Here is a 12594-nt window from a genome sequence, read left to right on the forward strand (position 1 = left end):
TGATTACAGTATATGGCGTGAGGGTGGTATAGGTGGCAGAGGCTGATTACAGTATATGGTGTGAGGGTGGTACAGGTGGCAGAGGCTGATTACAGTATACGGTGTGAGGGTGGTACAGGTGGCAGAGGCTGATTAGTATATGGTGTGAGGGTGGTACAGGTGGCAGAGGCTGATTACAGTATATGGTGTGAGGGTGGTGCAGGTGGCAGAGGCTGATTACAGTATGTGGTACAGGTGGCAAGGCTGATTACAGTATACGGTGTGAGGGTGGTGCATGTGGCAGAGGCTGATTACAGTATATGGTGTGAGGGTGGTACAGGTGGCCGAGGCTGATTACAGTATATGGTGTGATGGTGGTACAGGTGGCAGAGGCTGATTACAGTATACGGCATGAGGGTGGTACAGGTGGCAGAGGCTGATTACAGTATATGGTGTGAGGGTGGTACAGGTGGCAGAGGCTGATTACAGTATACGGTGTGAGGGTGGTACAGGTGGCAGAGGCTGATTAGTATATGGTGTGAGGGTAGTACAGGTGGCAGAGGCTGATTACAGTATATGGTGTGAGGGTGGTGCAGGTGGCAGAGGCTGATTACAGTATGTGGTACAGGTGGCAAGGCTGATTACAGTATACGGTGTGAGGGTGGTACAGGTGGCAGAGGCTGATTACAGTATATGGTGTGAGGGTGGTACAGGTGGCCGAGGCTGATTACAGTATATGGTGTGATGGTGGTACAGGTGGCAGAGGCTGATTACAGTATACGGCGTGAGGGTGGTACAGGTGGCAGAGGCTGATTACAGTATATGGTGTGAGGGTGGTACAGGTGGCAGAGGCTGATTACAGTATATGGCGTGAGGGTGGTATAGGTGGCAGAGGCTGATTACAGTATATGGTGTGAGGGTGGCAGAGGCTGATTACAGAATACTGCGTGAGGGTGGTACAGGTGGCAGAGGCTGATTACAGTATATGGCGTGATGGTGGTACAGGTGGCAGAGGCTGATTACAGTATACGGCGTGAGGGTGGTACAGGTGGCAGAGGCTGATTACAGTATACGGCGTGAGGGTGGTACAGGTGGCAGTGGCTGATTACAGTATATGGTGTGAGGGTGGCAGAGGCTGATTACAGAATACTGCGTGAGGGTGGTACAGGTGGCAGAGGCTGATTACAGTATATGGCGTGATGGTGGTACAGGTGGCAGAGGCTGATTACAGTATACGGCGTGAGGGTGGTACAGGTGGCAGAGGCTGATTACAGTATACGGCGTGAGGGTGGTACAGGTGGCAGAGGCTGATTACAGTATACGGCGTGAGGGTGGTACAGGTGGCAGAGGCTGATTACAGTATATGGTGTGAGGGTGGCAGAGGCTGATTACAGAATACTGCGTGAGGGTGGTACAGGTGGCAGAGGCTGATTACAGTATATGGCGTGATGGTGGTACAGGTGGCAGAGGCTAATTACAGTATACGGCGTGAGGGTGGTACAGGTGGCAGAGGCTGATTACAGTATATGGTGTGAGGGTGGTACAGGTGGCAGAGGCTGATTACAGTATACGGTGTGAGGGTGGTACAGGTGGCCGAGGCTGATTACAGTATATGGTGTGAGGGTGGCAGAGGCTGATTACAGAATACTGCGTGAGGGTGGTACAGGTGGCAGAGGCTGATTACAGTATATGGCGTGATGGTGGTACAGGTGGCAGAGGCTGATTACAGTATATGGTGTGAGGTGAGGGTGGTACAGGTGGCAGAGGCTGATTACAGTATATGGCGTGAGGGTGGTATAGGTGGCAGAGGCTGATTACAGTATATGGTGTGAGGGTGGCAGAGGCTGATTACAGTATATGGTGTGAGGGTGGTACAGGTGGCAGAGGCTGATTACAGTATACGGCGTGAGGGTGGTACAGGTGGCAGAGGCTGATTAGTATATGGTGTGAGGGTGGCAGAGGCTGATTACAGTATACGGCGTGAGGGTGGTACAGGTGGCAGAGGCTGATTACAGTATACGGCGTGAGGGTGGTACAGGTGGCAGAGGCTGATTACAGTATATGGTGTGAGGTGAGGGTGGTATAGGTGGCAGAGGCTGATTACAGTATATGGTGTGAGGGTGGCAGAGGCTGATTACAGTATATGGCGTGAGGGTGGTATAGGTGGCAGAGGCTGATTACAGTATATGGTGTGAGGGTGGTACAGGTGGCAGAGGCTGATTACAGTATACGGTGTGAGGGTGGTACAGGTGGCAGAGGCTGATTAGTATATGGTGTGAGGGTGGTACAGGTGGCAGAGGCTGATTACAGTATATGGTGTGAGGGTGGTGCAGGTGGCAGAGGCTGATTACAGTATGTGGTACAGGTGGCAAGGCTGATTACAGTATACGGTGTGAGGGTGGTGCATGTGGCAGAGGCTGATTACAGTATATGGTGTGAGGGTGGTACAGGTGGCCGAGGCTGATTACAGTATATGGTGTGATGGTGGTACAGGTGGCAGAGGCTGATTACAGTATACGGCATGAGGGTGGTACAGGTGGCAGAGGCTGATTACAGTATATGGTGTGAGGGTGGTACAGGTGGCAGAGGCTGATTACAGTATACGGTGTGAGGGTGGTACAGGTGGCAGAGGCTGATTAGTATATGGTGTGAGGGTAGTACAGGTGGCAGAGGCTGATTACAGTATATGGTGTGAGGGTGGTGCAGGTGGCAGAGGCTGATTACAGTATGTGGTACAGGTGGCAAGGCTGATTACAGTATACGGTGTGAGGGTGGTACAGGTGGCAGAGGCTGATTACAGTATATGGTGTGAGGGTGGTACAGGTGGCCGAGGCTGATTACAGTATATGGTGTGATGGTGGTACAGGTGGCAGAGGCTGATTACAGTATACGGCGTGAGGGTGGTACAGGTGGCAGAGGCTGATTACAGTATATGGTGTGAGGGTGGTACAGGTGGCAGAGGCTGATTACAGTATATGGCGTGAGGGTGGTATAGGTGGCAGAGGCTGATTACAGTATATGGTGTGAGGGTGGCAGAGGCTGATTACAGAATACTGCGTGAGGGTGGTACAGGTGGCAGAGGCTGATTACAGTATATGGCGTGATGGTGGTACAGGTGGCAGAGGCTGATTACAGTATACGGCGTGAGGGTGGTACAGGTGGCAGAGGCTGATTACAGTATACGGCGTGAGGGTGGTACAGGTGGCAGAGGCTGATTACAGTATATGGTGTGAGGGTGGCAGAGGCTGATTACAGAATACTGCGTGAGGGTGGTACAGGTGGCAGAGGCTGATTACAGTATATGGCGTGATGGTGGTACAGGTGGCAGAGGCTGATTACAGTATACGGCGTGAGGGTGGTACAGGTGGCAGAGGCTGATTACAGTATATGGTGTGAGGGTGGTGCAGGTGGCAGAGGCTGATTACAGTATGTGGTACAGGTGGCAAGGCTGATTACAGTATACGGTGTGAGGGTGGTGCATGTGGCAGAGGCTGATTACAGTATACGGCGTGAGGGTGGTGCAGGTGGCAGAGGCTGATTACAGTATATGGTGTGAGGGTGGTACAGGTGGCAGAGGCTGATTACAGTATATGGCGTGAGGGTGGCACAGGTGGCAGAGGCTGATTACAGTATATGGTGTGAGGGTGGTACATGTGGCAGAGGCTGATTACAGTATATGGTGTGAGGGTGGTACAGGTGGCAGAGGCTGATTACAGTATATGGCGTGAGGGTGGTATAGGTGGCAGAGGCTGATTACAGTATATGGTGTGAGGGTGGCAGAGGCTGATTACAGAATACTGCGTGAGGGTGGTACAGGTGGCAGAGGCTGATTACAGTATATGGCGTGATGGTGGTACAGGTGGCAGAGGCTGATTACAGTATACGGCGTGAGGGTGGTACAGGTGGCAGAGGCTGATTACAGTATACGGCGTGAGGGTGGTACAGGTGGCCGAGGCTGATTACAGTATATGGTGTGAGGGTGGCAGAGGCTGATTACAGTATATGGTGTGAGGGTGGTACAGGTGGCAGAGGCTGATTACAGTATATGGCGTGAGGGTGGTACAGGTGGCAGAGGTTGATTAGTATATGGTGTGAGGGTGGTACAGGTGGCAGAGGCTGATTACAGTATACGGTGTGAGGGTGGTACAGGTGGCCGAGGCTGATTACAGTATATGGTGTGAGGGTGGCAGAGGCTGATTACAGTATATGGTGTGAGGGTGGTACAGGTGGCAGAGGCTGATTACAGTATATGGCGTGAGGGTGGTACAGGTGGCAGAGGCTGATTACAGTATATGGTGTGAGGGTGGTACATGTGGCAGAGGCTGATTACAGTATATGGTATGAGGGTGGTACAGGTGGCAGAGGCTGATTACAGTATATGGCGTGAGGGTGGTACAGGTGGCAGAGGCTGATTATAGTATACGGTGTGAGGGTGGTACAGGTGGCAGAGAGTGACTATGTTGTGTGCATGTATGAATGTGACTGGGTACTGTCCATGGACAATATCACATCAGTAAAGACAACTCCAAGTACTGAGACTGTGTGTGGATGGATAACAGGAGGGGCCCCTTGGGTGCACCATTCCCTCACGAGTATATAAAATAACAGCACTCCTGATTCTGCCGAGTAGGTGTACGGCATGGTTTATGGAGTGGTATATGGTGTACGGAATGATGTATGGAATGGTGTATGGTGTACGGATTGATGTATGGAGTGGTGTATGGTGTACGGAATGATGTATGGAGTGGTGTAGGGAATGGTGTATGGTGTACGGAATGATGTATGGAGTGGTGTATGGAATGGTGTATGGTGTACGGAATGATGTATGGAATGGTGTATGGTGTACGGAATGATGTATGGAGTGGTGTAGGGAATGGTGTATGGAGTGGTGTAGGGAATGGTGTATGGAATGGTGTATGGGCTGTACGCCATGACAGTAGCCCAGATTTCCTACTCCAGCCGACATCACTTTCCCTGTCTCTTCCTCTTTGATACATAAGTCTCCTTTTGCTCTCCAGTTTGGCGCTGCACCCGGAGAGGCTGCTGGTGGCCACCGGACAAGTGGGGAAAGAGCCGTATATCTGTGTGTGGGACTCTTACTCTGTCCAGACTGTCTCCATACTGAAAGACGCTCACACCCATGGCATCGCCTGCCTGGCATTTGACTTGGATGGGCAGGTAGGTAGTTCTGTCCACACTGTATATGGCCAATGCTGATCCGCAATCCAGCGCGACGGATAAATACTGCAATGAATTGTTCCATGGTAAATCTGTGTATAATCCACAATATGCTCAGGTTACGTCTATGGCGCAGATTTCATCAAATTCACATCTGAAAACATTATGAAAAAATTAATTAATCACTTAACTGACAACAGAACCACTAAGAAATACTTCCAACCCCCCCATTGGCAATGGACCCCCTGGTGGTCATAAAGCCTAATAATATCACCCCCCACACCCCCTTAATAGTAAAAAGTACAGTAAATCCCTGTTTTATAAAACACCCTACAATATAAAAATCAATTCTTTGCCCCCCTCCTCCTCCTACCCCCACTTATGTAAGGTTCCAGAGGTTCCCCTCCCCCACCCCCATATGCAACCCCCTCCCCCACATGCAGGGGGCGCAGCGGAGAGTGTGTCGGGGAACTGATGATCAGTATCTACACGCAGAGGTCAGCCAAATAGTGCTTGGAGGCTCCAGAGTGCCGTTCACACCGCCTTCTGGGGAGCGACTCTGTCAGTGATGTCGGCGGTCACAGACTGCTGCGTTACTGCCAGGGGATCCGAGGAGTCACTTGTGCAGAACATCTCTCCTCTTCTACAGCCGGAGCACAGAACGGGGCCACCTTGCCAGCTCAAGCACTGCTCGCTCCACTCGCATCACACAACGACGCCAGGTTTTTCCTGGAGCATCAGCCTGATGTGTTATGTGGCAATCATTTAAAAGGCAAAATCAACCTATTTTTTAAAGTTGTTTTTTTTTTTTTTTACATGATTGCCACTTTAAAAACATAAGGCAGGCTCACCAGAAACTTGGCGATGTGTGCATCACGCACATTATTACATTCCCACCATAGTGTTTACCCTTATATAGGAAAGGAGTGAGTTGTCAGATTCAGGGAGAACCCATGGGGATAAACCAGCCAATTTATATTGAATGGGGGAGGAGCTTAGTGTTATAAAGGCGCTGTGTTCATGTGGGCGGGGCAAGCTAACAGAGAGGTGGAGTCTTTTAGATTAGTGATATTGTTTATTTTCTGTACTTATCTGCCATCCTGACCAATAACAATCCAGTCTCACTGTATCCAGTATATATATATCCGTCAGGTCTGTCCCCGGCCAGCCCCCGCCCCCTGACTGCACCGCCCCACCGCCCTCTGTCAGCTTCTCTGCTCCAGCCCACCTCCTGCTATGGCCCTCCCCCTCTCTGCCCGGTCCTGCCATGCTGTGCTGACCTGGTCCTTGCCCGCTCTGCCCCACCTCCATCCTTCCACCTCCCTTCTGCAACTGCATACTTACCTTCCGGCGGGTCCTCCTGTGCAGCTAAGGGTCTGTCCCATCTCCCTAGAAGTGGGATAGTCTGCGCGCCTTCCAGCTCCCGCTGTGCAGGCATGATAGAGACTGCTCAGACCTTAGAGAATTATTATGTATAAATTATTTCCACAAATGATACCAAAACCTTCAAATTGTTTAGGGCATAGTACAGCCTTGGCCAAAAGTTATGAGAATGACACAAGTATTGGTTTTCACAAAGTTTGCTGCTTCAGGGGTCTATTTATTAAGCAGTGTTAGGAGACAGAGTGAAAAGTGATAAGGTGCCAGCCAATTAGCTCCCAACTGTCATCTCACAGGCTGTGTTTGAAAAATGACAGTTGGGAGCTGATTGGCTGGCACCTTATCACTTTCTTATCACTTTTCACTCTGTATCCTAACACTGCTTAGTAACTACACCCCTAAGTGTATTAGACCTTTGTGTCAGATGTTACTATGGTATACTGTTGTAACATTACAGCATTACATAAGTGTCAGATGTTACTATGGTATACTGAGGTAACATTACAGCATTACATAAGTGTTAGATATTACTATGGTATACTGAGGTAACATTACAGCATTACATAAGTTTCAGAAGTTACTATGGTATACTGAAGTAACATTACATAAGTGTCAGATGTTACTATGGTATACTGAGGTAACATTACAGCATTACATAAGTGTCAGATGTTACTATGGTATACTGAGGTAACATTACAGCATTACATAAGTGTCAGATGTTACTATGGTATACTGAGGTAACATTACATTAAGTGTCAGATGTTACTATGGTATACTGATGTAACATTACAGCATTACATAAGTGTCGGATATTACTATGGTATACTGAAGTAACATTAAAGCATTACATAAGTGTCAGATGTTACTATGGTATACTGAGGTAACATTGCAGCATTACATAAGTGTCAGATGTTACTATGGTATACTGAGGTAACATTACAGCATTACATAAGTGTCAGATGTTACTATGGTATACTGAGGTAACATTGCAGCATTACATAAGTGTCGGAGGCTTTTATTGACAATTACATTAAGTTTATGCAAAGAGCCAATATTTGCAGTGCAGACCCTCCTTTTTCAAGACCTCTGCAATTCGCCCTGGCATGCTCCAAGCATTGATTAGGTAAAAATGGGCGGCCATCAGTCAGTATGTGGCCCAGAAGAGTGACAGCTTACCAAGGCGAATTGATAAATTGGAAAGTGACAAATTACCAACCAATCAGCTTCTAACTGCAATATTTCAAACACAGCCTATACCATGGCAGTTAGGAGCTGATTGGTTGGTACTTTATCTCTCTATAAGGCTTGATACATTCCCCCCTGTATAATCTCTCTGTCCTAACGTTCCTACACAATGTAACTGAGCTCTCCTCTCTTCTCAATGCTGTGCTGTGGTCCCCTGGGTGCGGATATCAGTGCCTGGTGTCTGTCGGTCTGGACTCCAAGAACACGATCTGCGTGTGGGACTGGAGGAAAGGGAAGATGCTCTCTATGGCGCCGGGTCACACCGACAGGGTACAGTCATTCCTTCTGTGTGTTTGCATAGGCAGGTACGAGGCTGGTGTGTGTATGTGCGTGTAGCTGTGTATGTAGGTGTGTATCTGTGTATGTAGCTGTGTATGTGTATGTAGGTGTGTGTGTAGCTGTGTATGTGTGTAGCTGTGTATGTGTGTAGCTGTGTATGTAGGTGTGTATCTGTGTGTGTAGCTGTGTATGTATGTGTAGCTGTGTATGTGTGTAGCTGTGTATGTAGGTGTGTGTGTAGCTGTGTATGTATGTAGGTGTGTGTTTGTAGCTGTGTTTAGCTCTGTATGTGTGAAGCTATGTGTGTGTGTATGTGTGTAGCTGTGTGTGTGTATGTGTGTAGCTGTGTGTGTATGTGTGTAGCTGTGTGTGTGTAGCTGTGTATGTAGGTGTGTATCTGTGTGTGTAGCTGTGTATGTGTGTAGCTGTATGTGTGTAGCTGTGTATGTAGGTGTGTGTGTGTAGCTGTGTTTAGCTCTGTATGTGTGTAGCTGTGTGTGTGTGTAGCTGTGTGTATATGTGTGTAGCTGTGTATGTGTGTAGCTGTGTGTGTGTATGTGTGTAGCTGTGTATGTAGGTGTGTGTGTGTAGCTGTGTTTAACTCTGTTTGTGTGTAGCTGTGAATGTGTGTAGCTGTGTGTGTATATGTGTGTAGCTCTGTATGTGTGTAGCTGTGTATGTGTGTAGCTGTGTGTGTATGTGCGTGTAGCTGTGTGTGCGTGTAGCTGTGTGTGCGTGTAGCTGTGTGTGCGTGTAGCTGTGTATGTGTGTGTAGGTGTGTGTGTAGCTGTGTGTAGCTGTGTGTAGCTGTGTATGTAGCTGTGTATGTAGGTGTGTGTGTAGCTGTGTATGTGTGTAGCTGTGTATGTAGGTGTGTGTGTGTAGCTGTGTTTAGCTCTGTATGTGTGAAGCTGTGTATGTGTGTGTATATGTGTGTAGCTGTGTATGTGTGTAGCTGTGTGTGTATGATGTGTAGCTGTGTATGTGTGTAGCTGTCTGTCGGAATCTTCTTCCTGTGCGATCTGTCTTATTGGTGTTACTGTGCCCATACGCAGCAAAGTGTGACCACACATATGCCAATCCCCATCTATGCCTAAATTATTTTATTTCAGATATTTGACATCTCGTGGGACCTGTATCAGCCCAATAAGCTGGTGAGCTGTGGTGTGAAGCACATCAAGGTATGGACAGGGCTTTATTCTCTGCTTTTCATTTATTTGATTAAAATTCTATGTTTGGATTGTAAGACCTACTATGTCACCTATAATACATGTATAAGAAATAGGCCTATGTGACTACACAGTCACAGATTGTACTTAGTGTGGCAGCGCGGCTGGGCACAATACGTAAGATACATACAGCATGTATACGTGACGGAGCCGTGTATGATGTAACACGCTCCGCTATACGCCATGCACTAATGTCCTGCACCTGCCCAGACATTGCTGAGAGCAGGAACCGGATACGGCAGAGGTCAGCTAGTCTGGGGGAGAAGGGAGGAGTAACACTGGCCCAAAGCTTTGACGGCCATATATCTGAAGAAAGCACCAGGAAAAAGGTAGTATATAAATGTAATGGGTGCAGAGTGTGGGGCGTGGGCACCCCTTTGCTCAGGGGCCCATATGCACTTCATGCAATATAGATAGCTGTGATAATGATAATAATTATAATAATTCTGTGTCTGGTGTTCTATATCACCATGTGTTGTGTAAAACCATTCACCCTTACACCAGGCCGGATTCACTACGGATTGCTATTGCGGCTGTGATTACGCATGGAGGGCTGCTGCTAAAAATGCTAATGAATTCAATCACAAAGCCGTCGCATAGCCAGCATAGAGACGCCCACTACCGCTATCTCACATCCGTAATACCTCACAGTCCTCGGTATACATCTGTAACATCAGCCATAGCACAGCCAGCATAGAGACACCCACTACTGCTATCTCACATCTGTAATACCTCACAGTCCTGTGTATACATCTGTAACATCAGCCACAGCACATCCAGCATAGAGACACCCACTACTGCTATCTCACATCTGTAATACCTCACAGTCCTGTGTATACATCAGTAACATCAGCCACAGCTCAGCCAGCATAGAGACACCCACTACTGCTATCTCACATCTGCAATACCTCACAGTCCTGTGTATACATCTGTAACATCAGCCACAGCTCAGCCAGCATAGAGACATCCACTACTGCTTTCTCACATCTGTAATACCTCACAGTCCTGTGTATAGATCTGTAACATCAGCCACAGCTCAGCCAGCATAGAGACACCCACTACTGCTATCTCACATCTGTAATACCTCACAGTCCTGTGTATACATCAGTAACATCAGCCACAGCTCAGCCAGCATAGACACCCACTACTGCTATCTCACATCTGTAATACCTCACAGTCCTGTGTATACATCTGTAACATCAGTCACAGCTTTGCCAGCATAGAGACACCCACTACTGCTATCTCACATCTGTAATACCTCACAGTCCTGTGTATACACCTGTAACATCAGCCACAGCTCAGCCAGCATAGAGACACCCACTACTGCTATCTAACATCTGTAATACCTCACAGTCCTGTGTATACATCTGTAACATCAACCACAGCTCAGCCAGCATAGAGACACCCACTACTGCTATCTCACATCTGTAATACCTCACAGTCCTGTGTATACATATCGGGCACATGGAGTAACATCGGCCCCTCGCGCACAATTACAGCATCCCTGACCTTACTCAGACATTGATAACCTTGTTGCATGCAGTGAACACACAAGCTGCGTATGCCGTCACAGCGATTAATTTATGCACGCCCATGCAGCGGCGTTGAAACGGACAGGCACGCCTGCGTTTGTCCAACCACTTCTACGTCACCACCCCCAAATGCTGACATCCCATTCCTCAGTCTGCAAAGTATCTCACGCACTGGAAAGCATGCGCAGTACGCACCATCGTCCGATCTCCATATGCTGTTGCTGTTGCGATCTCTGATGAATCAGGCCCAAAATCCGTATTTTGTGTGTGTCCATTTTGGTGGCGCATACGATTGCAGAGCAGGGAAACCGTCACAGTGTAACCAACTACTGCGCTATATCCCACGGTGCGTGGTACATCCAGATCGTCGCCTCCTGGGGACGGAATGAGATAAACAGTGGGAGGATTATTCCACAGACGGCCCCATTTCAATAACATGTCTCTGCCCTGTGTACTCTGTAAATGATTTATCAGATAAATAATTCAGAGAGATAAATATTTAAATTCACACTGAAGCTGCGAGTCCCTGAGAGGTCGCAAGTAACCGTCTCCATATTAATTTTCCAGACGGCAGGACATCACTGTATTTACGTAGCTGATGTGGTGGAGATCCCACTAATAATCTCTCCGGGATCTCGTTCACTACAACTAAACCGGCCCCCAAGTCCCTGGTATTACACATAAATCATACACCGCTATTTTGTTCTCTGCTCTATTACTATATGCTGGTGAGTGTTGGGAAATTCCTGTAGACTGTGCTGCCTATATAAAGCCGCGTGCAGCACCTCTAGTCCATACACACAGTACAAATATAGCCAGGAACGTAACATAAAGAACTTCTCAGGTGCAAGAACCAATAACCTGAAATTCAATGATCAGAATAATGTAGAATTTATATGTAAGTATAATATTGAGGAGAGTTTCGCTTGTTATCTCTGTAGCTTTTCTCCCAGTAACTGTATTTATCATGCAGTGATAACCCCTAATTATCCCATTTTCCAGGGTAACGGGTTATTATAACGTGTGTGTGTGTGTGTGTGTGTGTGTGATTAATTATTGGGGCTACTGCTGAGAAATCAATGATTTCCTTGGGGTCCCACTCTTTCTGTTGGTTCTCATTTTCCGCTGCTTTAGTTAAAACGTTGACGCCATCTCAGGATGACGCTAAGTCTCATCGCAGGGGAAATAGCCAGACTGCGCAATTTCATGTTGCTTCCTCCTCGCCGGTAGCTCCTCTTCCCGCATATATATAATTGGGGCCATATATTGCAGTACTGGATGTTATTTAAATAAAATGTATATTATTATTATTATTATTATTATAATAGTGTTTTGAATAATACATTTATTCTCTGTTTGAGAAGAAAGATAAAGTAATGTGCTATTAATCCTAAAAGACTATAATAAGTTTAAAAAAATGTTAAGTACATTTTTGATTACTAGCAAATAATTTCCCATTATTATTGCTCCGCCCTGGCACTGCCCTGAGCTGGCGGAATAGTGCCGGCGTCCTGTTAGCCACACATCTGGAGCCACGGTGCATCTTTGTTACAGGCTAGGCTCTTGGCGGCTGAGGGGCCCGTTGTGGCTGAGGGGCCCGTTGTGGCTGAGGGGCCCGTTGTGGCTGAGGGGCCCGTTGTGGCTGAGGGGCCCGTTGTGGCTAGAAGGCCCGTTGTGGCTGAGGGGCCCGTTGTGGCTGAGGGGACGTTGTGGCTAGGAAGCCCGTTGTGGCTGAGGGGTTCGTTGTGGCTAGGAGGCCCGTTGTGGCTGAG

The 12594-nt window shown here is 47.9% G+C and overlaps 1 protein-coding gene across 3 annotated transcripts in view; it reads left to right on the plus strand.

Annotated features, from left to right (window-relative positions):
- EML5 (EMAP like 5) overlaps window positions 1–12594 on the plus strand; it is a 256157-nt gene that overhangs the window by 72883 nt on the left and 170680 nt on the right. For all 3 annotated transcript variants that reach the window (XM_088459090.1, XM_088459091.1, XM_088459089.1), the window contains exons 2-4: window positions 4998–5157; window positions 7954–8052; window positions 9174–9242. In XM_088459090.1, the coding sequence (XP_088315216.1) occupies window positions 4998–5157; window positions 7954–8052; window positions 9174–9242 (328 nt within the window). The remainder of the gene's footprint in view (window positions 1–4997; window positions 5158–7953; window positions 8053–9173; window positions 9243–12594) is intronic.

This window comes from Taudactylus pleione, unplaced genomic scaffold, assembly GCF_031769625.1.
Source record: "Taudactylus pleione unplaced genomic scaffold, aTauple2 ptg000894l, whole genome shotgun sequence".
In the NCBI taxonomy this organism is placed as follows: Eukaryota; Metazoa; Chordata; class Amphibia; order Anura; family Myobatrachidae; genus Taudactylus; species Taudactylus pleione.